At 39.1% G+C, this 27,518-nt stretch overlaps 2 protein-coding genes across 3 annotated transcripts; both read right to left on the reverse strand.

Annotated features, from left to right (window-relative positions):
- Positions 1-2,321: 2,321 nt before the first annotated feature.
- On the reverse strand, positions 2,322-11,967 carry mydgf (myeloid-derived growth factor). The gene is made up of 6 exons (XM_084723450.1): positions 11,663-11,967; positions 10,377-10,427; positions 10,212-10,273; positions 9,776-9,857; positions 5,504-5,576; positions 2,322-2,774 (listed from the first exon to the last, which is right to left on the reverse strand). Exons 1-6 carry the CDS (start codon positions 11,825-11,827, stop codon positions 2,695-2,697), a joined length of 513 nt encoding a protein of 170 aa, XP_084579576.1. The 5' UTR covers positions 11,828-11,967; the 3' UTR covers positions 2,322-2,694.
- Positions 11,968-21,446: 9,479 nt separating this feature from the next.
- Positions 21,447-27,299, reverse strand: loxl5a (lysyl oxidase-like 5a). Of its 2 annotated transcripts, XM_084723451.1 has the most exons (7): positions 25,949-27,292; positions 25,117-25,225; positions 24,011-24,148; positions 22,281-22,437; positions 22,089-22,184; positions 21,864-21,979; positions 21,447-21,773 (listed from the first exon to the last, which is right to left on the reverse strand). In XM_084723451.1, exons 1-7 carry the CDS (start codon positions 26,967-26,969, stop codon positions 21,767-21,769), a joined length of 1,644 nt encoding a protein of 547 aa, XP_084579577.1. In that variant the 5' UTR covers positions 26,970-27,292; the 3' UTR covers positions 21,447-21,766. The 2 variants fall into 2 exon arrangements, with proteins under 2 accessions (XP_084579577.1, XP_084579578.1); XM_084723452.1 differs by lacking the exon at positions 21,447-21,773 and having other exon boundaries at positions 21,860-21,979; positions 25,949-27,299.
- Positions 27,300-27,518: the final 219 nt, after the last annotated feature.

Raw genomic sequence — 27,518 nt, forward strand, 5'->3', positions numbered from 1 at the left:
GTATCTCTGTAAGCCCACAAAGATCAACGCTCTATACATTCCCATATGTGCCTCTGGATTTAGTAGATCCTCCCTGCAAAGCCTTTTCCCCCCAGAAATTAAGAAGAAACAATGGAAGCTCTTTATCTCATGGAAACATTTATCCGAGGACAATATATGTTAATGGAGCACGCTGGCAGAATACATTCTGAAGCAAATGTTTCATAATGCTTGTTTTAATATAAAGTTTCACATGATGTCTCATTTGTATGCTGAAAAACTGTCCGTTTTCCGCTGCATATGTGAATTCAGCATACATTAGCGCTAAAATGACTGTTATTTACAGCAGATATGATGGGGGGGCATTAAAAAAAGCGTTCACCGCCATGCTCGCTGTGGCCCCGCTCTGACACTGCTCAGAATATTTAATGCCTCCATGCCGGCACTCAAACTTCTCCTCTCTTTTCATGTTTACCCTTTAACGAGGCTGTGGGAGCTTCAATCAGATCATGACTGACATAACAAGACAAAAACAAGCCCGAGTTATCCCCAGAACAGTGACAACATGTCGTCTTTATTGAAACATCATCACATTTCATCATGAATCAGAACAATCAAAAGGTAGAAAAAGAAAATACGAAATAAGTAACATCCTGTGTGTTTTTCAGCGCCTGGACGTGTTTTTTTCCTGTTGTGGCCCGATGGTGAAACACAAACTGTGCATTTCCTCAACTGCGCTGAGAGAATCCAAACCCAGAAACCAACAAGGTAGGAATCTCAGTGAGTAATCCAACCTCAGAATCAAATCAGCGAAATCCTCAAATCTGAAATCAATCCCCCAGAACTCATCTTCTACATCTGAGAGGAGTCGGATCAATGTAAGGAAGATAAAGGCAATCCTACTCCCTACATAGAGAGAGGAGGGAGACCTGTGCTCGTGATGATGTACTTCTGAAACCTGCACAATATCCTCTCTAATCCACACATGTGGCACTGAAGGATGAAAGCAAAAGGTTGAAGAAGTGCCTCACCATAGACACTGTCATACATATGTCTGTGCACACCTTGGATTTTGTTATTTTTTGGGTTAAACCTCAAGCGATGTAATTGTGAAATCATGGAAATATCTCCAAATTATATATGAGAATTGTTGCATCTTCTGCTGCAAATGTTAACTTAAAATGATCAAAATTAAAGAGATTGCTTGGATTATTTGAAGTGTGGTTGTATGAGATTGTGAGATTAGCACAGAGAGTAATCAACAAACTGCTGTGGACTAGGTCAGCAACAAAATGCATCTTAGCTACTTAAAAAAAAAAGGTCCACCCAAAAGAGAAAAGTCAAGTAAGCCAAATATCACTCTCTAACCAACAAACCAAACTCCACTGCCGAAATTAGTAATTTTACCTCACAGAACACAGAGGTTGCTGGTCTTTCGCTGCCTTGATCGGTCAGTTTCTTAGTGTTATTTTGTGACTTTGATGTTTTAAAAGGCTATTTCAGGTTCACCAAAGTCACACAAAAGCACAAACAAAGTAACAGATTGAGGAAGTGGTAGATCAGCAACTCCTGTGTTCTGTGAAGTAAAATTACTGATTTTGAATATGGAGTTTGGTTGATTTGGAGACAGCTGAATTTGGTTTATCTAACAGTTGTTTCCAGGCAGAAAAGGCTGTCTGAGTAAATCAGTGAAAATATTCTAAATATAGCATGCACTTATTATGATATTGAATTTTTTTTTAAGTTGACCTTTCGTAAGTGTGTAAAATATCTTTTATTGTTGATCTCGTCTGCAGCAGTTCATTGCTCGGCTTCCGTGCCTGTAGTCCTCTCTGCCCTTGATATTGATAAGTACCTCAGACAACTCTACATCAAATAAACCAAACTCTAATCATTTATACTTGTATTACCTTGTTATATTTTCTCAGCATAGGGTTTTTACAGTGAATTCACACTGACGCTGTTTATGATTCATCCAAATATGCAAAAATACAGCATGATCTTCAGTGTCTCCTGTATATCCATCTCTTAATATCACGTCATGGAGCCTCTATCTTCTCTATTACAACTATCCCTTCTGGCCAAAAACACAAACAGAACAAAAAGTTATCACAAGCGGTATTAATTGGTGATTTAGGGGATAAAATGTGTGCTTACAGTTATCTAGAACAGAATGAGATTGAGGGAAATGTAATTGTTTCTGTGTGTGTGTGTGGGGATTACTCACTTTCCTCTCAGGATTACACGAGACGGATAAATCCCTCCCCACTCTAAATATGTTATCTATACTCTACAAGCCTCCAGACACCAATCCTCTATACATTCACATACTGCCCCGGTGGATCAGAACAGATTTGCTCTCCGTAAAAGCCTCAGAAACTACACTATGGAAGCACTTTATCTTATGGTGGGATTTTAACAATGATATTGTGTATTAAAAAATATGAACACTAAACTGATTTCTTGCTGTATTTTTTGCCCCTTGTAGCAGATGAAATCCATCATAAAAACATACCAGGTAATTAATGTACTGACACTCAATCTGCCCCAAAGGCAATATCAGTATCATCCCACTTCAATTTTTTGGTTGTCACTCAGGAAGAAATCGCCCTAATCCATCCTTCATTGACTACTGAGCTGAAACACGACTCGGATCTCACCAGGGCGCTCTTATTGGTCAAAACACGACCTAAGCCAAGTCAGACTTCTGCCCAATTACAGCTCGTCGTGCCGTGTCCGTCCGATGGCGGTCAGTTTGGAGAGCTGGGCGCTGAACTTCCCCTCTGTGTGGGTCACTGTAGGTCAGAGAGGAGACAATATTAAAGCAAAAACAAGGATAAACAGACTGAGTCACTGATGCAGAGCACCTGAAACCAGCCTGTATCGTCCGACTGCAGAGCTGCAGAGCCAGCAGTCTGAGGCCTGCAGGTCCGGTCCAACCTGCACCGCCTGTTGGCAGGGAAAGTATCAGCAAAGCAGCAGGAGATCAGGCCTGCAGATGTAGATTTGCTCCATCTACAGGTACACAAAGTAAGCGCCACCTGCAAGCAAAGACTGTTACAACTGCAGTTTCATTTTCTCTTTGTACTGCGGCTGCTGCCTGTGGTTTTATTGTTTAACATATTAAACAAAAAAACATAATAGTTTTGTTCACTAGAGCATAATTTCTGCTGAGTAAGGAAGACAAAAATGTTCATCCTGCTCACAGTGTATCAGCTAGATGACTCTGGAGGGAAGAGGTGGTGGGTCCTAACCCTGGGATACAGAGTCAAAGAAATATTAAAAGAAATAAAAAAATTAATGTACATTACATTCACTAAGTTTTGTCTTTAGTGCTGAATCTCTGAATAACAAATACAGGTCCTACAGTATTAATTCATATTAGTCTTTTATTTATTAATAGAATTCAATAGTTAGCTGTAGATGGGTGACGATTTACACTGTTAATAACAAACGCAGATTTTTCCTCTTTCCTGTAGTGCTGTTTATCCATCTAAATTGCTTTGTTGTGAGCTGCAGAGTTAGAGAGATATCAGCCACAGGATGCCTGCCTTCTTTCCAGTATAATGAAACTAGATGACACTTGGCTTGTGATGTTCAAAGAAAAAAAACACTGGAGTGCCATCTAGTTTTGTTTTATTAGAGAGAAGGCAGACATCTCCACAGCCGATATCTCCAAAACGTGGCAACTCACACCAAAACTATCCAGATGGATAAAGACAACAACAGGCCAGAGGAAAAATACGCATTTTTGAATTTGGGATGAAGTGTCCCTTAGGTGTTGTTATTAACAATATAAATTGTCACCCATCCAGAACTAACAACTGGATTCTGATAATACTATTACTATTGTGCCGACAATATCACCGGCCTGTGGTTTATGAGTCTGAAAATGTTAAGTTCAGCTCATGAATGAATCAAAAGGGAGCTGAACAGTCAATCTGTGTGCAAAATCTTTGCAGATAATTTGTCTTTCACAGCCACAAACTGAATTGTGTCTCTACATTTACATATCTACTGGAGATAAAAGTGAGACAGAAATGTTTCCTTTTTATCAATTATTTTATTTAACCAACGGGTGGTTTAAGTTTTAAACGCAAAGAAAGCTAAAGCAGTTACTGGCTACTTCTTTTTAAAGTAATTGAATTACTTTACAAATAAGCTATATTGCATTTTAAAACTATATTATTTTGGTGACTATTGTCGACTCGTCATTGTACCCATTATCAGTGACAGAAGTAATCAATACTCCTGACCACCAGAGGGCAGCAACAGCTAGTGTTCTCACATGCACTGTTATTGCCTGTGGGTTAGACAGTTAGATTTAGTAGAGGAAGACCACAGACAGTGTTGAATATATACATCTTGCATGAATAATTGAATAAATAATTATGTGATAAAGAAAAAGAAAGTCATGTTGACTGAACCGACTCATGCCACTGTCAGGCAGGGTGACGTTACACCATAGATCAAGGGATCAGGCTACATTTGTTTGCTACAAGTAAGAAACCCATTTCAATTTCAGAGCGTATCTGCCAGAAACAGTCAGTCTTCTTCCTACATAAGCGGTAAAACATCAAACAGACACGCACAAAACTATAACCAGCCTTAACAGTGGTTAACAAAGCCCCCACACCACAGGTCTTATCATTCATTAACAATAACTGAGGAAGCAACTGGTAACAAAAGGACTGAAGTTGAATTTTAGAGAAGGTTAGCATGACAGCATCAGCAAACCTATGCTTGTGTATTTCCCTGACATAAATCATATTATTTTAACTTTATTCTTTTTAGTCATATATCAACGAACGACTGAGCTGTGACGATCTGCAGCTGGGACACTCATTGCCTGCAGGTGGCACACATCATACAATTGTGAAAAATCACCTATTTGGCCTGTAGGTGGCGACATCTGCAGGTCTAAACTGCAGTTACTTTCTCTTTCCTGTAGGTGGTGCAGGTTAACACATGTAGAACTGGTCTGACAGTGACTGAACAGCTCCCCCTTGTGGAGAATCTGCAGCCTGCTAAACGTGATCATGTGCACCAAGTATGCGAGTGAATCACAAGCCAGTTCATTGATGTTTTTTGCAATTTACCTCCCGTGCTTCCATTAAGGAGTCTTTTCCTGGATTTCATGATTGGAAGTGTCTTCCTCACAGAGACAGGATTATCCTTAAGTCTGTGATAGTTTCAGGGTGTATGTGTGCATAAGCCTCTGTGCTGTAGCGTCTAATCTGCTGAAAACGGCAGCTACAGTAAATAGCCGTGTGACTTGTCAAATCCTGCTAATCACAGTCTGGAACTGCAGCCACAGTGGGGATTTGTGCAGAAACTGAATAACAACAAAAAAAAATGCTACAGGGACAAATGGCAGCCCACTCACAGCTGGAGCATGTGCTTTAGAGGGAAACCAGCAGGGAACTCACGACGTGATGGAGGAAGGAGGAAAAGAGGAGGGAGAGATAGACATGACAAACATGGGGAGTTGATTGAATGCTTGGAAATACAATCAATTTCTCACCTGTTGAGTCTCCTACGGTAAATTCGCTTGGCTTCAAAGGCACGTCACTCTGTCCTCCGGCCGCTGTCTGCGACTACAGACACGAACAGCAGCAGAGATGAAGAGGGGGAGGAGGAAAGGAAGAGGAGAAAAAGAAGAAAATAAACAAAACAGGATGAGAGGCGGTGCAGGAGACAGCAATTTTTTTGCAACAGATTGGCCGGGAAAGTAGGAGGATGTGATGACAAGGTCAAGGAGATGCTGTGCGGGGGTGGCAGGTGTGCTTGTTTGTGTGTGTGTGTGAGGTTATTTTTGTCCTGTCATTTAGCGAAGTTATTTTCTGTGTGTTTGTCTTCTGCACGCAGGGCACGGAGCCGGAGCAGGAGGAGGAGGAGGAAACATGTGCTCTCACTAATGACAGAGTGTCAGGACTGTCCTTGCTGGGGGAAGGAGGCGTGTCAAGGTGTGCTTCACTTCACCGACGACCACATCAGACACGGCAGACCTCCGCTAAGTGACTGAGCTCGCAGAGAGTCCAGACATTAACCTTCCACGAGACATTATGTGCAAAGACACGGTGAATCTGAGTCTGACTTCCAGGAGAAATAAAGGTTTTCTGCTACTTCCACTGTGTCTGCCTTTGTTAGCTTATCAAAGATGACAAAAAAAACATCATTAGTGCACAACTGAGCGTTTGTGCCGGTACATGACAGGTTTCCATGGAAGTACACACAGTGCGTTTTATACACTTCTACTCAGGACTGTATGGCAGGTGCATTCAGCACTGCTCTGGCTCTCAGATGATGTTAGGTGACGTTAATCTTGCATAGGCAGACCTTTGTATTGCCAAACCAACAGAGGTCTGGAGAAAATCTCATTAAAAATAAATTGGGAAAACAAAAACTTTTTAAAAATCCTGAATCAGCCACTTTATTGGCTGTGAGTTTGCGAATACTCAGGTATGGAAACAGCAGCTCTGGTTGATTTTCGGTGGGGTAAAATTACTTTTTATTTGGGGACTTTTTTTGCTTTTTACTTTGTTTTTACAGCCAATGCACTTAAGTGACCGACTGTCTGATTTGAGCGTCTTTCAGGCTCTTGCCTTACAGAGTGGATGAGAGGTAACTGACAAATAATCAATTTACTTGTTTTTGTCAAATTAGCATCCTACACTCATCATTTTTGCCAGTAGTTATTCCTCCTATGCATCTTTTTTTATTGCACAATTGCAGTTTAGAAACTCATAAAGGGAAGTATGGCTTGCATATGAAACAATAAATACAAGCCAGAATATGTACATATATACACAGTGGCTTCAGACTGTATACCTCCTGTCATGAGTTGTCCATAGCGTTACTTTATTTGTATTAGAACTACCTACTGTCCTCCACAGAAATGTGCTTAAATTTAGATCTGAAACAATTAGTCAGCAGAAAATGAAAAACAGTCTCTAGTATCTTCACAAACTTGTGAATTTGCTGTTTTTCTCATCATGAATAATTGAATATCTTTGACTTTTGGGTTGTGTGTCAGACAATGAGCAATTTTAAGACTGGGAAAAAAAAAAAGATTTCTTAAGGCACTTTGTTATACACACTATAAAACAAATAGAACTGAAATGTTTTTTGGTTTCTATCAGTGTTCCACAACTTTCTATGTGACTGTATATCCAGATGAAAATCCTCAACTGCTCTACTGTACGGAAATCTAAGTCATTAACAGAGAGGTCAAACTAAACCTGCTTTGTGGTTTAAAAATATAATAAAAATATGACACATAATCAAGTTTGTGCAAGTTTGAAAAGATTTAAATCTCACTTTTTAACACAAGCACAACTGTTGTTTCTTTTCAGTTCAGTATGTTTCATATCACCCTGGGAAACTGACATTTTCACCATTTTACAGAAAATTAATTAATTGGGGGAAAAAATGACAAATTGATTAATTGCAGGATTTGAGTAAATTCCAAGCATTTTCAAGGTACAAAAATTTCCAGACTCTCAAAGCCTTTTTCGTCACATCTAAATTGTTACCATAAACGGATTTGTAAATTCCTTTACCCACAATAACTAATGTGTATTTTCACTTTGTTTATCTTACCAGCTGTTCATATTAATTTTGATAATGATTGTGTTATGTCAAAACCAAGCATTTTTCAGGGAGTATATTCAAATTCAAGCATATTCCTAACTTTGAAAACACAACAGTTATTTTGTTTTTCCAACCTGTCAAGATTTTGTATCAACCCTGTAGTCGATCACATGCAGAAATACTTCAATTTTTCCAGATCTCTGTCAGCTTGACAAGGCACAGACTTCCCGTAACAGCATTTAAACAGATCTACGACATGAGGCAAAATAACTGACTGTCACTAAATGCGACACCAGTTTTTTCTCTTTTGTCACTAAAGCAGCAACTATGAGTTCATTAATCGATTAATTGTTTCAGTCATTTTATAAGCAAAAATTTCAAACATTTGCTGATTTCAGCTTCTTAAATGCAAGGATTTTCTTTGTTACGCATGATGAAGAGGGTTTTGGACTGTTGGCTGAACAAAAGAGACAATTTGAAGACGTCACTTTGGTCTCTGGAATATTGTGATGAGTGTTTTCACAATTCTTTGACATTTAATAGACTAAACGATTAATCGATTAATTATGAAATAATATAAAAAAAACTGCAAGACAGAAATCCTGCCTTAATCCCATCCCTCATCCTGATAAATTAATGTTTTGCTGGTTCATAGGTGGATGGTTTGTTATTTGCAGGCTACGCTAAAATGTTCATCAACTGTGCTTTGCCTTGATTGTCTGGCGTTTTTGCAGACACTGTAAAGTCTCAGGAATGAGAAACTTTGATCTCGACACAGACAGGGTGCACGATACTGCAACGTGACATCAAACTCTTCACTGCGGTTTGTCTTTGTTAGGCAGGAAAGTCCTGGGAGCTTTTTGCTGTCCAACGTGAGCTCCACTCCAACTACTCACTCAGCTGGGGAGAGCCGAGGAGCTAAAACTGAGGAGGTTTGTCTTGTGTTGTACCTGCAGTCCTGTAACTACATCCTGCAGGAGGAGGAGCAATTCAGCTTCCAACAAATTACAACACTGAGCACTGGGGATGTGCTGATCATTTTTCAAGATAAACTATGTAGTTTGTGGAAAGACCTGCACTGAAAATGGGTTTTTAAGACCGAGTCAGCAAAAGTTTGACTTTCTTTAGATAAAAAAAGAAGCTAAGCCCAACGCTGAAGATTTATTTCCTTCATTTTTGTGCTTAACTTTAATAAAGTTTGAGTTGTTTTATGTTATGACTGAGTGAGATCTACACAACAGCACTGATCTCACACAAATTTCAAGATGTAACTGAATGATCTATAAGCCACGTTGTATGTAGTTACCTTAAAGAGATAATTCAAATTATTTCAAGTGGGGTTGTATGAGATGCTTATCCATAGTCAGTGTATTATCAACATTAGATGGCGAACCCAGTTTGGAGAAACAGCAGAAGTACCAGCATGGAAGCTAAGCAATGTACTGCTGTGGACAGAGTCAGCAGCAAAACTTTATTCTAGTCACTTAAAACAATTTCAGTTTTCAGTTTAAGTGTCCGCCATATTTTGAATGTTTTAACTGCTTTGTGTAGCCAGATATTGCTCACTCTTGTTCAACCAGGCTCCTTTAGAAAAAAACAGTGATTTTACCTCACAAAACATGCAAGTTGTCGGGTTTACCACTGCCTCGATCTGTCACTTTGCGTGTGTTATTGTGTGAAACCAAACTGAACTTTTAGAATGTAAAAGTCACGCAATAAAACAAACAAACCAATCGAGGCAGTGGTAGGTCAGCAAGTCGTGTGTACTGTGAGGAAAAATAACTGATTTGGTTTATGGAGTTGCTGGTTGGTTAGGAGAGAGCGATATCTGACTTATATAGTGGCAGTTTCCTATCAGAAAAGCCTGTTTGTAAAGCAGTGAAAATATTCTAGCTATAGCTTACACTTAAACTGATATTGATTTTTTTTAGGTGGCTAAAATACATTTTGTTGCTGACCCTTTCCAGAGCAGTACACTGCTTAGCCTCCTCCACTGATACACCCCCATTTCAAATAATCCAAACCATCCCTTTATTTTATCGACTTTATTACATTTAACTCAGCAGAATTTGAAAATAAAATCTATCAATTATCCGAACAAAGTATGCCCTGTTCAGGGTGCAGGATCAGAACATAAAAACAAATTCATGTGACCATGACAGACACCATTTGCATCTAATGATCGAGTTTCTTTTGTACTCACATATGCATTGGCATATTCAATTTTGGTTCCCTTCAGTTCAGCTTTGAACTGAGTGAAAAACAGGTAGGATTTCCCCTGGGGCCTGGCAGAAATGAAAAAGAAATACGTGTTACCAACATTAAGCCATTTGCATACATTCATTCGGGTGTTAAGTCAGTGCGAGACACGAATACGTTTAATCCACTGAGGTTAGAAAACTCTGTTGTGTTGTTTGTCTCCGCCTCTCTGCCGGGACTGTCACGATTAACTAACATCAAAGAGTGACTCAGTGGAAAGAGACACAGACGGGACAGATTCTCACTGAAGACACACTGAGCGTCAGGGTCACTGAGCTGAGGAGGAGACAACTCTGTATCCTCCTCTGAATGTGTGTGTGTGTGTGTGTGTGTGTGTGTGTGTGTGTGTGTGTGTGTGTGTGTGTACGCGAGAGTCTCACCTCCACACAGAGCAGGAAAACAGACTGTTGTCATCACTCAGACCAACACTCATCAGCCATTGCTGTTTGGCACAAATAGAGAAGAAAATTTGTGCATAAAACCTGCTGTAATTAAAAATCAATAATATAATGCTGGAGACACACAGGAGACAGAGAGACACTCACCTCGTTGGTTCCCCCTTGTGAAGCATAAGTGAATGAGCATTCATATTCCCCCTGCAATAACAGAGTGTAACATCGTGCTAGTTAGTGCTGTTATAACCCCCATTAAATAATTAAATATGCACATTTTCAATTCGATCCATCAATTAAATTCTGCTCAGTATCAGTAGTGTGTGTCAGTGATTTGTCGGGCAAACATACAATTTTGCAGCTTCTCAAAGGAAAAGATTATTTTGCTTTTCCAGGTTTCACATCGCTATAAATTCAGTGGCCTGTTGTGTTTAATTTGGCCTCTTGTAAACACTGTAATTAGAAACTTAAAGGACGAGTGCTTGGGATTCACACCTCTGTCTCACCCTCCCCTTCCAAATGTGTAGGAAAAATTATGGTGGTCATGAAATGTGCTTTGGTTTGTCCATTTAGGGCTACCATAGAAAGATGCCAGTTTTTGTGAAAGAAGCGCTCTCTATAGATATGAACAGTTCATTCTGAATTAAAGAAAGTTTGAATAAATTTTAATTAACTTTATTTCCACAGCATTATATTGCACACATATAGAGATGAAGAGGCCCACACATCAAACACATTAACAATAACTGAATACCTGATAATATACAGAGCACGTTCATAAAAATAACCTCTGCTGACGACTGATCTTTATTTGACAGTAGATCAATTAAATTTTTATGAGTCATAATTGATCATTGATTAATGATTATCATTTCCAATACAAAAACATCAATTTTTGGAGCTTGACAAAGGAAAAATTAGTTTTAATCTACTTGTACAGACATAATTTTAAAATTTTACTTTCCATCTGCACAAAAATGCAGTTTGATCACATTCTATTACACGAACTGTGCTCGACCAATGAATGGAGCCGTTGTGGCACTGTGGCAGCGACGTGTCAGCCTCTCACGGGCTGTGTCGTCATCACGCTGCGACAACAGTTGACCAGCGGAATGTAGTTTTTCCACTATGTTAACATAGATATCGAATATGACACACTTTAGTGAAAGAAACGCATCTCTTACGTACACTGAAATCATTAACACATTTAATTATGCAAATATTTGTATTAAATATGTATTACTAAATAACACTGTAGTGAAATATAGTAAGCTACACGGTAAATTAGCTTACATTCAAACTTGCAGGGGTGCCTAAATTAATTTTTTTATTTTAGATTTAGCATAACTGAAGCTTTGTATCTAGGTGGCCTTTAAGATGTTAGATTTTTGCTAATATTAATAGGATAAATGTGTAGTATATTTAATACAGTCACTTACAATCCCCTCAGAGAAAGTGTGCACCACTCCTCCCGGTTTAACGTTGAACTCCACGGTCTTCGTTGAATCAGAGGAAGCATAAGCCGGGACAAACGCCGCCACAGACAGCACAAATACGAGCAGAAACGCCGAGTGAACCGCGCTGAAGTTATTTTGGGTCGCCATCTCTTCCTCCTCGTATGTATGTTGGTGGTGGTGTGTTGCTGTGAGTGGCTCTCCAGTTAGCAGGTATCCCGTCGACTGTGTGTCGTCACATAATGCGTCACAAACCAAGCTAAGGAAAACAAAATGTGGCAAAGCATAAAAAACACAAACATAAAAGAAACAACAAGGTAATATAAAACAGACTGTTAGTTCGAACCCTCTAGATCAACTGCTTTGAAATATTGACGTGAGTGAGTACAGAATTTATTGTAACGCTGCCACCCATGGTCACAAGATGTCGCCATCTTTCAACCAAATTTATACATACATTTTTAATGCTGCAAACAAGTCAGAGTAGGTCTAAATGTCTCATGATATTCATCCAGAAAAAACCTAGAGGGTGAACCTTGAATTGGGATTATTTTGTTAAACTAAGACATGGGGTGCATGCATTTTCAAACCCCCAATATGATAAGATAAGATAAGATAAGATAAGATAAGATAAGAATTTTATTGATGCTGTAGGAAATTCTTGTGCCAGACATTGCTCCAAAATTACTGTAACATTTCTTCTGTAAAAACAATAAGTAATAATTAAAAAAAACTAAGAATTAAATGTAAAGTAAAATATAAAATATAAAGTGTATAGAGAGCAAATGCAAAACCAGTGCCTAATAAAATAACACCAGAGGTAAGATAGGTTAACAACCTGAAGGAAAAATAGTACTGACAATGACATTAAAAGTAATACTGGCAGGGATATTAAAAATTATAAAAAAAAAGTTATGTTGCTACTGAAAATGAAACAGGTGTTACACATGATATTGAAAAGTAATAAAGCAAATGATGTGTTGAAACAGTAATATTGCACATATTGATATTATTGTTCTCAGGTGTTTCAGCTGTCCTCACTGCAGGAGGAGTTATACATTTATGGCCACTGGTAGAAATGACTTCCTGTGGCATTTTGTGCAGGTAATGCCACCTGATGTCAAAACTGTTGCTTTATGCTATGTGCCATATGTTTAAGTCTCAGTGTTTTGTTTCTGACCTGTGTGAATGTGTCTGAGTATTCCTCTCTATAGGTATAGGGGCCTTTGGAGACTACAGTGCACCATTTAATCCAAACACAGACCCACCTCTGTGTTGGTTTAGTATACTGTATATGTCTCATTTTTACTGGCTGGCTGCAGCCCAGGATGTCATATGCAGGTGTAAAGGGGAGAGGGCAGAGTGCACCGCTCGCCTTCCCAAATTTATGAGATTATAAGCATTAACATGTCACTGACGTTTTTAGTCTCATTATAAGGCCTCATCATCAATCATCCCTAACTGCGTAGCTACATGTTGTTTTGATTGACACAGATAAATGGAGGCTTTTTACAGAGCACAGAACATGTTCCTGGTTAGGAGGTTTTCTGCACAGTTAACTGTAGGAATTTGATTATAATTGGAGGCTATGTGAGGTTAAGTAAAAAGAGAAGTGATTTTATTTTGTATCAGTGTATAATTTGGCTCAGCAGAAATGATTAGAATCAAAATCAACTTTATTGTCCAGGCATGTTGACATACTGTATATGTAGGTAATGATATTATTGACTGGAGATGGTGAAATCCCTAAATTCCTTGGTTTTCATTGTTCTTAAACTGTTGGACTATTTGCCCATGCAGTTTTTCACAAAGTGAAATTATTTCACTTGAACATTTAAAGAAGTTGTACTTAATGTACTTGCAGTCACTCTTATAAATGCTTTTCTTAACTGTGCAAATATTTAATGTGTGTCTGTAAATTATCTGTCTCTGCTACAGGAAAAAGAAATCCTGATCTAAATGAGACCACCTGTTGAAATAAAGGATTAAATAAATGAAGAAGTGATGAGTATCACTTGCAGTTATTAAACATGGAATATGTTTGCAGTGTCTTGATAACAAATGTACCTGTACCCCCCTCTCTTTTTCACAGTGGAACAACATTTTGTGTTGCGGGAGACAAAAATAGTCTCTTGTCTGCTCCTGCATGTCTGCATGTATGTGCGTGTTTTTACGTGCACGTCTGTGGAGCCATAAAGCGTGACAGATGGACACATGTTTGGTACGAGAGGAGACACCTTAACGTTGTCTGACACTCATGTGTAAAATCTATAAAACAATACGAGCATTTAGAACCAAATTCAGGCCAGAAATAAGTGGATGGTTTCAGCTGAACAACCTGTCCACCCTCTTTTCACCCTCCCCTCCATCACCTCCTCCCCCTCTTTCCCTGTTCGCAGGCTCATCCGGGCCGCCTCCCCGCCCAATCCCAATTCCCAGCCCAAAAATAATACAATAACAGGATTAATAACAGCATGCATTTACTCAGACAGCCTGTAGAGTGTTTTAATATTTACACAGCAGCTGTGGGAGGAAAAGTACAGGGTCATTAGGCACACATTCTTCTATTTCAAACAGGCAGAGCTGTTAAATCTCTAATGATGTGTAAATGGTCAGAGTCGGGGAGTCCTAGCCCTGCCCAGGTAAACATTGTTTCCTTTTTCAGGATGTCAGACACTCGGCTGTGTAATACCAGGAGGAGAGAAAAATACTCAGTCATTTCCACAAACATCTTCTACTCTTTGCTATAAACAAACAATTCTCTAAAAGGTAAATACAGACAGACAGAGAAACAGAGCATTAGTGCAGAGATGGCGTCGAATTATTTCACCAGACTGTACACACACAGCAGGGAGCCCTGAAAAACAACACTTCAGTATGTCAGTGGTTATATTTGTGAAGATTTATAAACATCAGAGTTAATTCAACGCTTGAAATAGATTTGAACAGCTGCTATAGAGCCGAATCAGCTCTGTCACGGGGGGAAAAATAACTTCCCAGTCTGTTCTTGTCAACTCACCATTACCACCATGACTTCAAATCATTGGCTGATTAGTCACGAGTGACAAATGTTAAACGATTTATTATCTGTTCTCTCGTGGAGGTGATGCATGAGTTCATAATCAACTAATCGTGTTAAATTAATTCTGAAGGATGTTGATTTATGTGAACGCTGACATAGTGTTGATTATTACTCTGTCAGAGTTGGATTAATTTCTTCAGTCCCACAGACTCTTCAGCACGTCTGTCACAATGAACTCACGCAATGTGTGAACAAGCTTTGTTCAAACCAACAGGTTATTATGAACTCTAGACACAAGGTTTATAAATGTATCACTCAGAAGATACACAGACAGCAGCACTAATCAAGATTATTATGTTGGACCAAATCCATATCTGGTTGTAGTGACAAACTCAGTTCCTTTAATTTCTCCTGAACATTTTAGCCTCTTTCAGCTCTTTGTTTTGGTTTTCTGGCTCACAGACTTCACCCTAATCAACATGCAGCCACATCAGGCAGATGTTTTCAGAAAAGAACATTGTAATAAGAATGCTGTTAAATTTTCTGTAACTTACTGGCAGCATTTAGCTGGTAAGTTGCTATAAATACATTTCACATAATTATTACTGTAAATCTAGGCACAGTACCACAATACCGTTATTGCTATTACAGAAATAATCAGCGTGCTGTATTGTCCATCACAAAACTAATTCAACTACTGTAAAAAGCATTACTATATTAATTTTAATACTATAAAATAATACCTGGAGATTAATTACATGCTGTAAAATGAAGACACTATGTATATATATATATATATATATATATATATATATATATATATATATATATATATTTTAAAAAACATTTTTTAAACATTTTAAAGTGTTTTAGTTTGGCCGTTTCACATTAATCAGAGTTCCAAATCAAATTAACGCTGAATGTTCTCTGAGTGAATAAGTGTCTGTTTATGAGTCATACAGTACAGCTGTGTATACTCTGATTATGGCTGCTTTTTTCTGTCAAAATTGTTGGGTTTTTTTTTTTTTTCAGTTTTCCACTGGTGTCAGAGATGTTAGAGCGCGCAAGCTCAGCCTCCCTCTTTCATTCATTTAATCATCTCCTTGAAAAGCACTGTGATATTTGTGCATGTCTCAAAAATAAAAATACAAATAACGTTTCAAAGTAGGTGTGTTTCTCCCTCCAGTCACAAATGTGAGGTTTTCTTCTGTGCATGTATGGAGTGATGAACTGAGCCGGGTCACTTAGCCTCCAGTCTGCAGCACAGATCAACTGAAAGAATAGAAAATGTAGGTCAGTAGACTGGAATAATATCAGAAAACATGTCTAAAAAGATGGATGTGAATACCTACATTTTGAATTGTGGGAAAAACTCTGTTGAATAAGGCCTCATCTATGAAAAGATGTTTAGATCAAGGTAGTTTGAGTAGCTGTGATTCATTACTTCCACCCCTGCTCAACATTTTGCTAAATCACTACGATGTACCGATTACCAGCAAAATATTTCAAGTCAGTTCAGTATAAATCAGTGTACTGATGGGACAATGAAAAACCACATTTAACCAGAGAAAAAATAACTTTCAGGAAAGTTCAAAATAAATATTCTATGAAGTTCAACAGAAAAACATCACTTTTCAGGGTATCAGCAATAAATGTCAAAAAGAACTCAGTTTGTTCAGTTCAGTTTCTCAAAATGTGGCCCACTCTTCACCGAAACAAATCAAATTAGGATCTTTGGGAAAGTTTTAGTGATTCAGTTTAGTTTTTAACCACAAAGACTTAAATCACCACCCCAACAAAGTTAATTAGAGATCTCTGGACAGGCTTCAGTTGTTTGGTTCAGTTTTTTTCCCACACAGAATAAAGCCTAAAGCATTTCAAACATGCTTTTGTAACACTGTCACGGTCAACTCCAGGTGCCAGTTTGTCTTTGAGTTCACAGGACAAAAGGGCCTAATCAGAATTAAACCGCAAAAAGGACAGACATGCAGGTTATAACACACAATACCGCTGGGCAATTTTTCCACAACAAACAACTTCATAAAATATTTACCCTCTTTAAAACAAACCCACACAGTCAGTTTAAATTTCAAATATTATATTACAGCACAGAAAACTAGGTCAGTCCAGTTCCATGTAATTCAGTTCAGTTCATAAGGTAACACAAAAACTCCACTTCGGGATTTCCCACTAATGCAAATCAAAGTCAAAACATGGAAGAATATCCATTAAGACAACCCCAGACCCATGAAAGGTCTCGTGAGAGTGATCATTTTTAACCCAAACCATGAGTTTTCCATGACCCCGGCTGAGTGTTTCCTGTTCTTAAACCTGCCATATTTATTTTACCATATTGATCTCACATTTAAAACAGAATTAGGTTGTACAAGGTGCACAGTGAAGATACAAACGCACAAATCTCATGAGAGTTCCACAGCTCAAGAGTTCCCTTTTGGACTTCGTTCAGTTCAGTTCACTCTGAATCAGAAATTCAAACCACAAAAGTTTCGTGAAAGAAGAAAATAAATGACAAAAAAGTGAAAAATGAAGACCTGGCTTTTGCCGACTCACTGTGTCGTGGAGGGCGATTATTGATCGGACGGTTCTGGAGATATTTGAGCTTTTCAGAGGACTGACTGACTCTTCTTGACTCGCTGGCATTCAGACATCATGGTGTGACTTTTACCTCTCATTCTAAAGGAATCATCTGAGACAGGTCATTTGGACGCTGCTTTAAAAGACCTACTCATGCCAGACCCAACGTCACCAACGTTTCTGAAGCATGATGAAGAAATGACAAGAAAAGAAACCTGAATCAGAAATAGTTTATAATTCATAGAAATTTCAGGAACTCATCACCTGAAAACAAATAAAACATCATGGATTTTTTCCCCAGCTAATATCGATAACTGATAATTATCTGCTTCCCATGATAAGATAACCAATAATTTTAAAATCATAGAGTTTAGGTGTTGCAGTTCTTGTGTAAATCGATTTTATTCTCACCCTTAATGGTGATAATATGTGAATCTTCTATTTAGTTTGACACAAGGCTCCAAGTGGCCAAAAGATCAATTTGATTTTGTTTCCAGATTTGAGTCATGACAACAAAAAAGTTCAGAATAATAACACTAAATGTGTGAAATGTTGAACAAAAGAGTACAGCTTCATCTCAATTGTGAAGATTAGAGGCATAGAGGCTGAAGGGCTCCGTGTTGACAGTTTTGCTGTTTGTGTCTGTTTGTGTCTACACAGGAACACAGTTACTGCCCTAAAGTGTCCCTGCAGTCTCGCCTGTTGGCTCTGACCCTTGTTGACTGGGAGTCTCAGACAGTGTGGCCTCTGGGCACAGCCTCACAGACACTCAGCCCGTGATAAGGATGGTGTCTGTGCTGCTGCTGATGTCAGCAGTTTGCAGTCAGGCTTTCCTGCCCGTCTGCGGATCTGTGGAATTTCTCTCCTCCTTGCCATCTCCAGCAGGGGCAGGCAGGGGTGACCGGCACCTCTGTCCGTCCTGCACGCCCTGCGGGCTTAGCGCGTCGGCCTGCCCTGAGCAAACAGCACCTGGAGCGGCAGAGGAGGCTCTGCCCTGACCCTCTGTCACACTCAGATTCACATCAGTGGATCACTTGAGGCTCTCTGACCAAAGATGGAGTGGGCTCCACACAGAGGCCATGTTTGGATAAGAGGATGAGTGAAACAAGTTTATACTGCACTGATGATTCTCCTCATCTCTGATACTGAACCATCTTTTATATCCATGCACCTTTATCATCACAGCAATGGAAAGTAACCAAAGACATTTACTCAAGAACTGCTTAAGTACATTTTTTCCATTTTATGCTATACTCCGACATGTCAGAAGAAAATACTGTACTTTCTATTCTGCTACAGGTTTTCAAAGTTGGACGAAGGCCTCCAAATAGTTTCCGGGGAGCCTCAAAGAATGGAAATGAAAAAAATATGACATTAATTATTAAATAAATTATGAAAAGGATATTACATAGTCTGATTCAGTAAAAGAGAGGATTTTTTAAACAGTTTTTCCCAGAGTCAGAAACTATAAATGCCTCTGGACAGACCTTTCTTATGTATTTGGTGTAGTCTGAAGTTATTTAAAACAGCAATATCAAGCTATCTTTGGCTCAACTGTTGGGTGTCTATCATAATCATGATCCCACAGACATCCAGGAACTGAGAAAAACTAAGCATGTAAACTAAAGGCGGGTGCCTTTTTCCATGCTTTGTGTGACAGGAGACCCACAGTCTCAAACTTTGAAAACAGTGATAGAGTTACTGGGTACTTTTCCAATTAATATTTTACCTACAAAACATATGACATGCAACAAGATTAAACCAGAGGTTTCCAAACTTTTTGACTTGTGATTCTTCACAAAAAAGTAGTGTCCGGTTGGAGCTCCACATCATTCAGATGTCTATGATTTCCTCTCTAAACTTATGAGAACATTTAAATTATTGTTCAAGATCTAAAGAATAATCCTTCTTCTTTAATACAATAATTCACCAAACACTGCTTATTAGAAAAAGGTTCAAAAAAGGAATACAAATTTGTGTACGAGAACTTCATCTCACAACCCCTCAGGTTTATTTTAAACTAGCTCCACCTCAACCTGCTGTAAGGATAAAATAAAATTAATAAACAAGGTAATTTAGCTGATAATACTCCTGTACTTTCACTTTAGTTGGATTTTGAATGCAGGACTTTTACTTGTAATGGGGTATTTTTGCATTGTCATGCTGGTACTTTTAATTAAATGTACTACAAGGAGTTTTAAACGGGTTATGAAACAGTCTCAGTTTAATGCTGATGCCTCCATATGGCCTACAAAATCAAGCAAGACCATCCGTGAAAAGACTATTTCTGTATAGTTATTCTTAATGCCTGCCACCAGAAGAGCGTACTTTTACATTTTTCCCAGGCAAAGTTACATTAGTCAGTTAAAGAAGAAGCAGGAAAGTATTTTTATTTAGACAATTTTATTTTTGAGGTTGTATTTTGTGATTATGGCGGTGGAAACACTACCGCTTTTGTCCACAGGGAGCTCCAACATCATCACAATTTGTAATAAATGATGTGAGTACTTCCTCTGCCACTGTATTTGTGAGTTTGAGTACTGAACGTCCACTACTGTTAATGCATGAAGTGTGAACATTCGACGATTTTCTGGGCGCCCTCTTAACTTGCAATGTGTAAAATAACAGATGGAGATGATGTCATCAACCCAGCATGCATGGAGCAAACGTACACAGCACCTGAATAACCCAGAGCACGCTCTGCTGAAAACAGACACCATTACCATGAGACTGAGTGAAGAGGTACAGTGCAGCAACAGATGCTGCAGAGCAGAAGAGAAAATTACTTCATGACCTCAGCTCCCACCTGCCTGCATTTCCATCTAATTAACATCCTGAACGGTTTCCTTCTTTCACCAACGTTTTGCATGAGAGTTGCTAAAATTTTCCACTTTTCAAGGACCACAAAATTACTTTGAAGAATCTGAACATCCTTAATTGTTCATACCAAACAAATGAGAGTTTATACAGTCAAATGCTTCAAAACCTTCCACCTTCATGCCCTAAATTTAACATTACAAAACCATGAAATAATATATTTGCACTGGACTATAAAAAACATTGCACACATACAGTAAAAGAAATGAATGGACTGTTTAAAAAAAATGGTTGATGGTGATTATTTATACATCTACATGCACCAGTCAGACATTAGTGTCCCTAATAAACCCTGTGACAAAGTGCAAATAGTGGGAGACATTCCCAGACACCTCTCATGGAGCTGTTTCCAGGTGAATAAATGTTTTTCTCAATCACTCATCTGCTGTAACACAACATGGCAAATACGTAACAACAACAGGCCTGTGGTGTGAAGCTCGGACATTTCCGAGCAACATAAACGTGTTAAGTGGAATAATTTCAAGTATTTCTCTGAGGTGTGTTATTCCAAAAGCATTTTAGAAATGTACCACTCCCCAAACTAATGGCCCTCAGCCTGTGTCCACTGCTGTCAGCAGTAAATGGGTAAAGGAATGACTTCAGGTTTTTCAATATTTGTTCAAATTATCCCATCAGTAAGGATTATTTAGAACTCTTTTAAGGAAGGCAATTCAATGGTGCCTCTTTTTTTTTTCAAAAACACCCACAAACTTTATTATAAAACATAATACAAATTCAGAACACCTCTCAAACAATCAACCCTTTCACTAAATTGTAAAAGAACAGACTATACATTTGTGCAAGGGAAATATACACAAAAATACACAAAATCATACACGTCATACAGATTGAAATGCATACATCTGAGTATTTGTTTTCATATCTTAACGGTATTTATGCATCCTTCATTGCAACACATGCATGGTCAGTTTTAGACAGAGGAACTTTTCTTTGACAAGGTAAAATGATAATAAATTTTAGGGGAGAAACGGGACCACTGTTTGTGACGAATGTGACAAATATAAAAAGATCCTGCAAGTCATTATAATGAAAGCACTCTCGAAATTATGACTCGGTATCTCAAAATAATGACTTAGTATCTCAAACAGGAAGTATATCTCCAGTGTAACTCATTATTTTGAGATACTAAGTCGTTGTTTTACATAAGAAACTCATTAATTTGATATAGTAAGTCATTATTTCAAGAAAATATCTTATAGTAATGACTTACAGGATGTTAAATTTTTACATCACATTGGCAGAAATGAGCTTCAAAATAAGCACCAATTCAGTCACACAGGATGACTGAATAAATAACTTATTAAACAGTTTCTTAATACATGTGACTCCTGCTGACACTTTCCTCAACTCTTCTGCACACACACAGCTAACAGTACAGTCTTGCATTGCTAAAAACAACATGCCTTTACATCCAGCCAGCCTGGCTGTAGCTACAATATATGATGACATAAATACAGATACAGAACAGATTAAATTATGTAGTAGCAAACATTTGAATTTAAAACAGATTAGCAACTGTAGATTAGGAGCAAAAAGATGGTATTGAGTATACATGTGGGAAAACTTGAGTCAGGTCAGCTTCTGTGAAACAAAGAGACATCAGTGATGAGTGATTTATTTTAAGTCCTGGTCTCAGTTATGAGGAGAGACAACACAATGAGTCCGACTTACACAGTGATCCTGCAGTTTCTCGCCTGGACGTAGCTTCCTGTGTACCTGATGTCACACAGCACCTCGTTGTTGGAGAAATCTGACTCCTGAACCAGCCGAGAGGGGTTCACTGTCACCTGAGGAACAACAGAAAACAAGCATTGAAACATTAATATATCCATATTATTAAGATGATTATTATTCATCCTATCCTATTCTATTCATGAAGCAGGTCACCGCTCCCACCTTGAGTATGTAGTTTCCAGGTGGTACGTCGGTGATGTCGATCCACTGGCAGTCGATGTTGGCGTGATACGTATCGTAGCAACCAGGACTAAGCCCCTGAGAAAAATTACCCAGCTTACATTAAAACATGAAACAATGAACAACGGGCGGATCGATGGAAAAATAAATCAATCACAGACGAGGACGACCAACCTGAGTGTGAACAGTGCAGGCGAAGCGGCGTCGTATTCCCGGGTCACAGGACGTGTCCTCCAGACAGAAGCTGGCCTTGTGTCCCTCAGCGACCTTCTGTCCAGTGGAGACGTCCAGCAAGTCATAGTTACTGAAGGCCTCCATGCTGTGGTAATGCCTGGAGACACACACACCGAGACACGCACACAGACACACACAAACTGAATGTGTTGTCTTTGTCAGCTCATGTCGATGGGATGGTGGCATCTCATTGTTTAATCATAAACTCATCAGCACAAGAAAAGGAACTGAACAAACCGTTCTGGTTGTGCACCTGCACACCTTGAATAACATGCAGGACGATCTAAAGCACGCTTCATTTGTAACCTTAGAGCAATTTGAATTTTTAATTTCATCTTATTTCACTTCCAGCTGTTCTGGTTTTAGTTGATTCATTTGCTTTAAATTTTAATTGCTATAATTATTCTTAAGGCTTTATTATTTTACTAATTTGGCTTTTTAATTAACTATATTAACTTTATAATGAATTTGAATTGCCATTTTTATCTAAGTTTCTTAATCGTGTTTTCTGGTGTCCAGGATCTTCTGTTTATTTCTTACTCAGCTATAAATGAAGTCTCTGTGTTTCCGAGTTAAAATAAAGGTTAAGTATTTATCCAAATAATTTTAGCCCTTTATTCAGCCATTCACACACAGACTGGAGCTGCCATACAAGAGGCTGAACTAAAGGGATGACGTATAATGAGCAGGTCATTAACGTGAAATAAATCTCTACAGGTTGATGCAGGAGTGGATGTGACTTGATTTTTTTGGATTTATTTTGCAATAATGATCTGCCCCCTACATGTTATTCTGCTTATTACACTGCAACTTAAAAGAATCCATAATTTGACACAGAATATTTATTTAAAAATTATTTTATTTATGTAATTATTATTATATTGCTTTCGTTAAGTCCTCAAGAGTCAAAACAGACCATTGAATGCTGTAACTGACCAATCAGAATCAAGTATTTTACAAAGCTGTGTAATAAAAAGTTAACTGATAAATATAGGTGAGTATGTGACTGTGATTTTATCGGTGATACTACTTTATCCTTATAATACTTCTCAGTGTTGTGTATAAATGTTTGATTCCTTTGCATTTCCTGTTATTTCAACAGCACTGTTAATTTTTTTCCTTTTTGCACATTTATATTAGCATATTTTATTGCCCTCTACGGTTTAAAAATAGATTATTTGTTTTAAGTTTTTTTTAAAAAAAAGGTTAGTTTCCAGATGGGATGATTCTGAACAAATAAACTTTTCTAGCTAAATAAACTTGATATTAATTCAGTTATATTTGAGAAAACATACAATAAGTTCAGATATTAAGTTGAACCAACAGCACACAGCATGTTTTGATCAGATAAATTGTCTTTAAACTATAAAAAAAGAGAAAAGTCTCAGCAGAGTTCATTTCTTTTAGAAACTTTAAAAAAACCTTTTATGTTAAATTGATGAGAAAATATCAGTTGATTCCACTAAATTCACATTTAACTTTTTTACAGAGTGTGTAAACATCTCAAATAATCAACACAACAGTAAAGGGAAGTTGGTATTTTAAAATAAATTTTGTATAACTTCCTATGAACTGACAGTATGATTCAGTGAAATCTGGAAACCAGGGTCGACACATCATTGAGCGTGCTGTGTGATGGTTTTGTACTTGTGTGGTAACACTGGACTCACTGATGACAGCTGTGCCATTCCCACTCGTGTCTGGGCTTCACAGGGAGAAAGTCTGATGTTCCCTGGTTCTTCACTCGCTGTGGGAACCGCAGCAGGACTCTGTAGTCGAGGTCACTCACACTTGGATGATACGCAGACCTGAGGGAAAGGGAAACAGGAAGAGAATGAGCCACGTTTATCTGGAGTGTCTTCACTGTGAGCACAGCTGGCGTTGACCTGTGTCACCTTTTTGTTCGTGGCATCTTTATCTTACATTATCCTCTACACACACCTCACTGCACACACAGCTCCGTCTCCAGTTTACATCATGCTGATTTACGGTTTGGAGCAACAGACAGAGCTGGTTTCTGGTCTTGCCTCAGTAGCTTTTGCATTCACCTCAGGAATCCTTTTCCCTTTCATTTCAGAGTTTCTTTTACTTGGCATACTGGCTGCTCAGATCAGAGGAGAGAATCTCGGGCGGTTGCCAGGTTTGTGTCCAGCCGCTCTGTCACTCAGCTGTAGCTTCCAAATCGGACGGAGGCCAACACACATCCTAATGTGGCAACCTCAAAGGAATCCTAAATGATTCTTAGGATTTCTTTATTTATTTCTATGCGTATACGAAGCATTTTCCCTCCTTCCCAGCTGCTCTACGTAGGGGTTTGATGAAAAACTGTTTCAGCCTCGACACCTATCAGAGGGGCTCTGTCTCAAGGCTGTGATATAGCACCAAAACCCTCTAACTGTTGTGTTTGGAGTAGCTGCAGAAAGAGTTATTTTGCTCAACTCAAAATGTTGGTATTTCATCCTGTGAATGAGCCATAACAATAAACTAAAAAGTAAAAAAGAAAAAGAAAAAGAAAACATGTTAGCCTAGTTAGCCTACTCATGATGGATTATAGAAGATTATAAAACAGATAACAGTTTAGTAAGGACTGAGAAGGACTTTCTCAATTTTAGGCTAGTTTAAAGGTTTGGTGCTGCATTATTTAAAAAAATATTTAATCCGGTTTAAAAATGCATCCTTGTTGGTGCTACCCAGCCATTATCTATATGAATGATCTAATTTAATTAATTGGTTTTGACTTGATTACTGTGGTGTGATGTCAAATAAATAATTGCACCTGGACAGACAGTTCTCTTCAGCGGCACAGCGAAGTGCATACATCTGCACCCTCTGGATGTAGGAGGCAGCTTGGATGTAGTAAGGGTCAGGAACCAAGTCTGGGAGACCTGCAGGAAAAAAAAAAAAAATTAATGTAAATACATGCATGAACAATACCTGAAATACAGAGGCATTACCTTCACCTTCAGACTAGAGGTTTCAAATTGTTCGGGGGCATTTATCTCTGGAAAAGAGGTAGTAGCTTTTTTAAATTTGGGCTATTTTCTGAGGAATTTGGGGCAGAAAACAAAATAAAACAAAGCAAAAATCTATCTATATCTACTCTTTTCTAACAAATAGAAACAATGCAATGTTTATATGGTCAGTGAACTATGAGGGTATCATATTAAACAAGTAATTTTACTTCCTAAGCCGGAGGACATTTGATATCAACTTCTTTAATAGCATACTTGAGGGGATTATTGAAATGAAACTTTATTATGACTTATAGAGTCTAATAACTTGTTCCCAGTCTATCAGTCAAACATTTAATTTAAATTTGGCTCAGAGGCTCTCATACTGAGGACATTAAAGGAGCATTAACTCTCAGTCTCATTAAAAATGCATTAATTCTGCATAAGAAAAAAGGGGATTTAAATTTTGAAAATGAGCGTGGGGCATCTGTGCATCGGCATTGTTCCACTCGGCTTCACCAAGAATGAGCTGTGGTGATTATTCAGACTTTGACTTTAAGGTGTTCTCAATTAAGGACTGTCTTTTAAATTAAGTGAGGTGTGACAGGCTGACTAGTTTTTATATGCTTTGGTTAAAATGTCTCCTGTCTGTCTCACCGTTGTGGAAGAACCTGGTGCCATAGCCCGGTCCTGGACTTGGTGGAGGGCGCTCAGCGATCCTGTTTCTGCGGTCTGGTGGGTAAACGTTATAGAAAACTGAGTTCCTGTGGTGAATACTGTGCGGATCTCGCGGGTCACTCGCGTCTGTGGTCCGTGTTGTATCCTGTCTCGGTCGAGGAAAGTGTATTTCTACAGAGTTACTAGAAAGCGCTGTGGGAGGAACGTTTGACTCCGGTGTGATTCTGGTCAGTGAGTGCACTCTTTGCGCACTGCGAGACGCTCCTAAACTGGTTTGCTGCGGGCTGTGACGCCCATTCCCAGTATCCTCCGTCACGGTGACCCATCCAGCTGTGGCAGGTGACCGAGATGAGTCCGAGTTCTCTGGCCTGGTCCTGCCGCTTCGGCTGTGCGTAAAGTCCGCTGATCTGACTGGTGACGCAGTGGCTTGTCGTGCGCCAGCGTCATCTCCAGGTGTGCTCCGGCCTCCTCTGGGGACTCCGCTGCCGGAGAACTCCTGGATGGAGGTGAAAGCAGCCGCGCTGCCGTTAGACGGTGCCTGGTGAGACGGATGTCCCACAGATAAAGTCTCTCTGGTGACTGCCAGGCGCGGGGGAGGCTGACTGTGTGCTCCGGGTCGTCCAGCGGTGAGTAAAAACTGACCCCCATCAGCACCAAGAACCGCCGCATCCATCTGACTGAGGTCGTTTTGATGAGAGTAACCCGGGGCTGCGTCCAGAGGGTGTCCAGACCTGATTCTGGTAGGTCTACTGAGAGCAGTAGGAGGGTGAGGTCTGTTAAAATTGTTTTTAGTTGTCAATAACAGCTGAGTGCGTCTCCTGGCCTGAGCAGGTAAGCGATACTGAGTCCCCGTGCTCAGTAAACTGTATACCTGACCGTTATTCGCCCACTGGAACCGTTGTCTCCACGGTCCGACACCTGCGCGTAAATGGTGCTGCGCGGTGCCCAAACACACCAGAGCTTCCAGAAGAAAAGTTAACACAAGCACAAACTTCTCCATGGCTCACTGTGACGGTGTCTAAAGAGCTCCAACTCTGAGACACTTGAGGTGGAAAAGGGGTGATGGGTGGTGTTTTGGGTGATGGGTGGTGTTTTGAGTACAGTCCACTCCGTCACGGAGTTACGCACAGCATCACCGCAGAAAGAGTTTGGGTGGTGACTCTCCAAATGTTTGTAATGTGAGTTACTCAGAAAAATGCTTTTATCCATCCAGCAACAACAAGGGCTGCACTCATGTCTCCGTGTAACCGTTTCGGCACCGTCAGCTGTGCGGGCTTCACATTTGTACGGCATGCACGCAAAGCCAACAAAAATTAGGCTGTTTCTAGTAGGTGGAGGAAAGAATAACAGTCTGTTCACTATGATACATTTTCAAAATCTTCAAAACATAAAAGATGCGTAGAAATGCCAGGAGGTGCATCTCACTGTGGCCACAGATTTTAGACCGAAAATGCATCACTGATCACATTTGAAACAGGAGCAGCACTTCTCAAAGAAATGGGAAATTGAATTTCCTTGTCATTGGCACATTCATTCCAGTTCAGTTTAA

The sequence above is a fragment of the Lutjanus erythropterus genome, chromosome 7 (genome assembly GCF_056507025.1).
Source record: "Lutjanus erythropterus isolate fLutEry1 chromosome 7, fLutEry1.hap2, whole genome shotgun sequence".
In the NCBI taxonomy this organism is placed as follows: Eukaryota; Metazoa; Chordata; class Actinopteri; order Lutjaniformes; family Lutjanidae; genus Lutjanus; species Lutjanus erythropterus.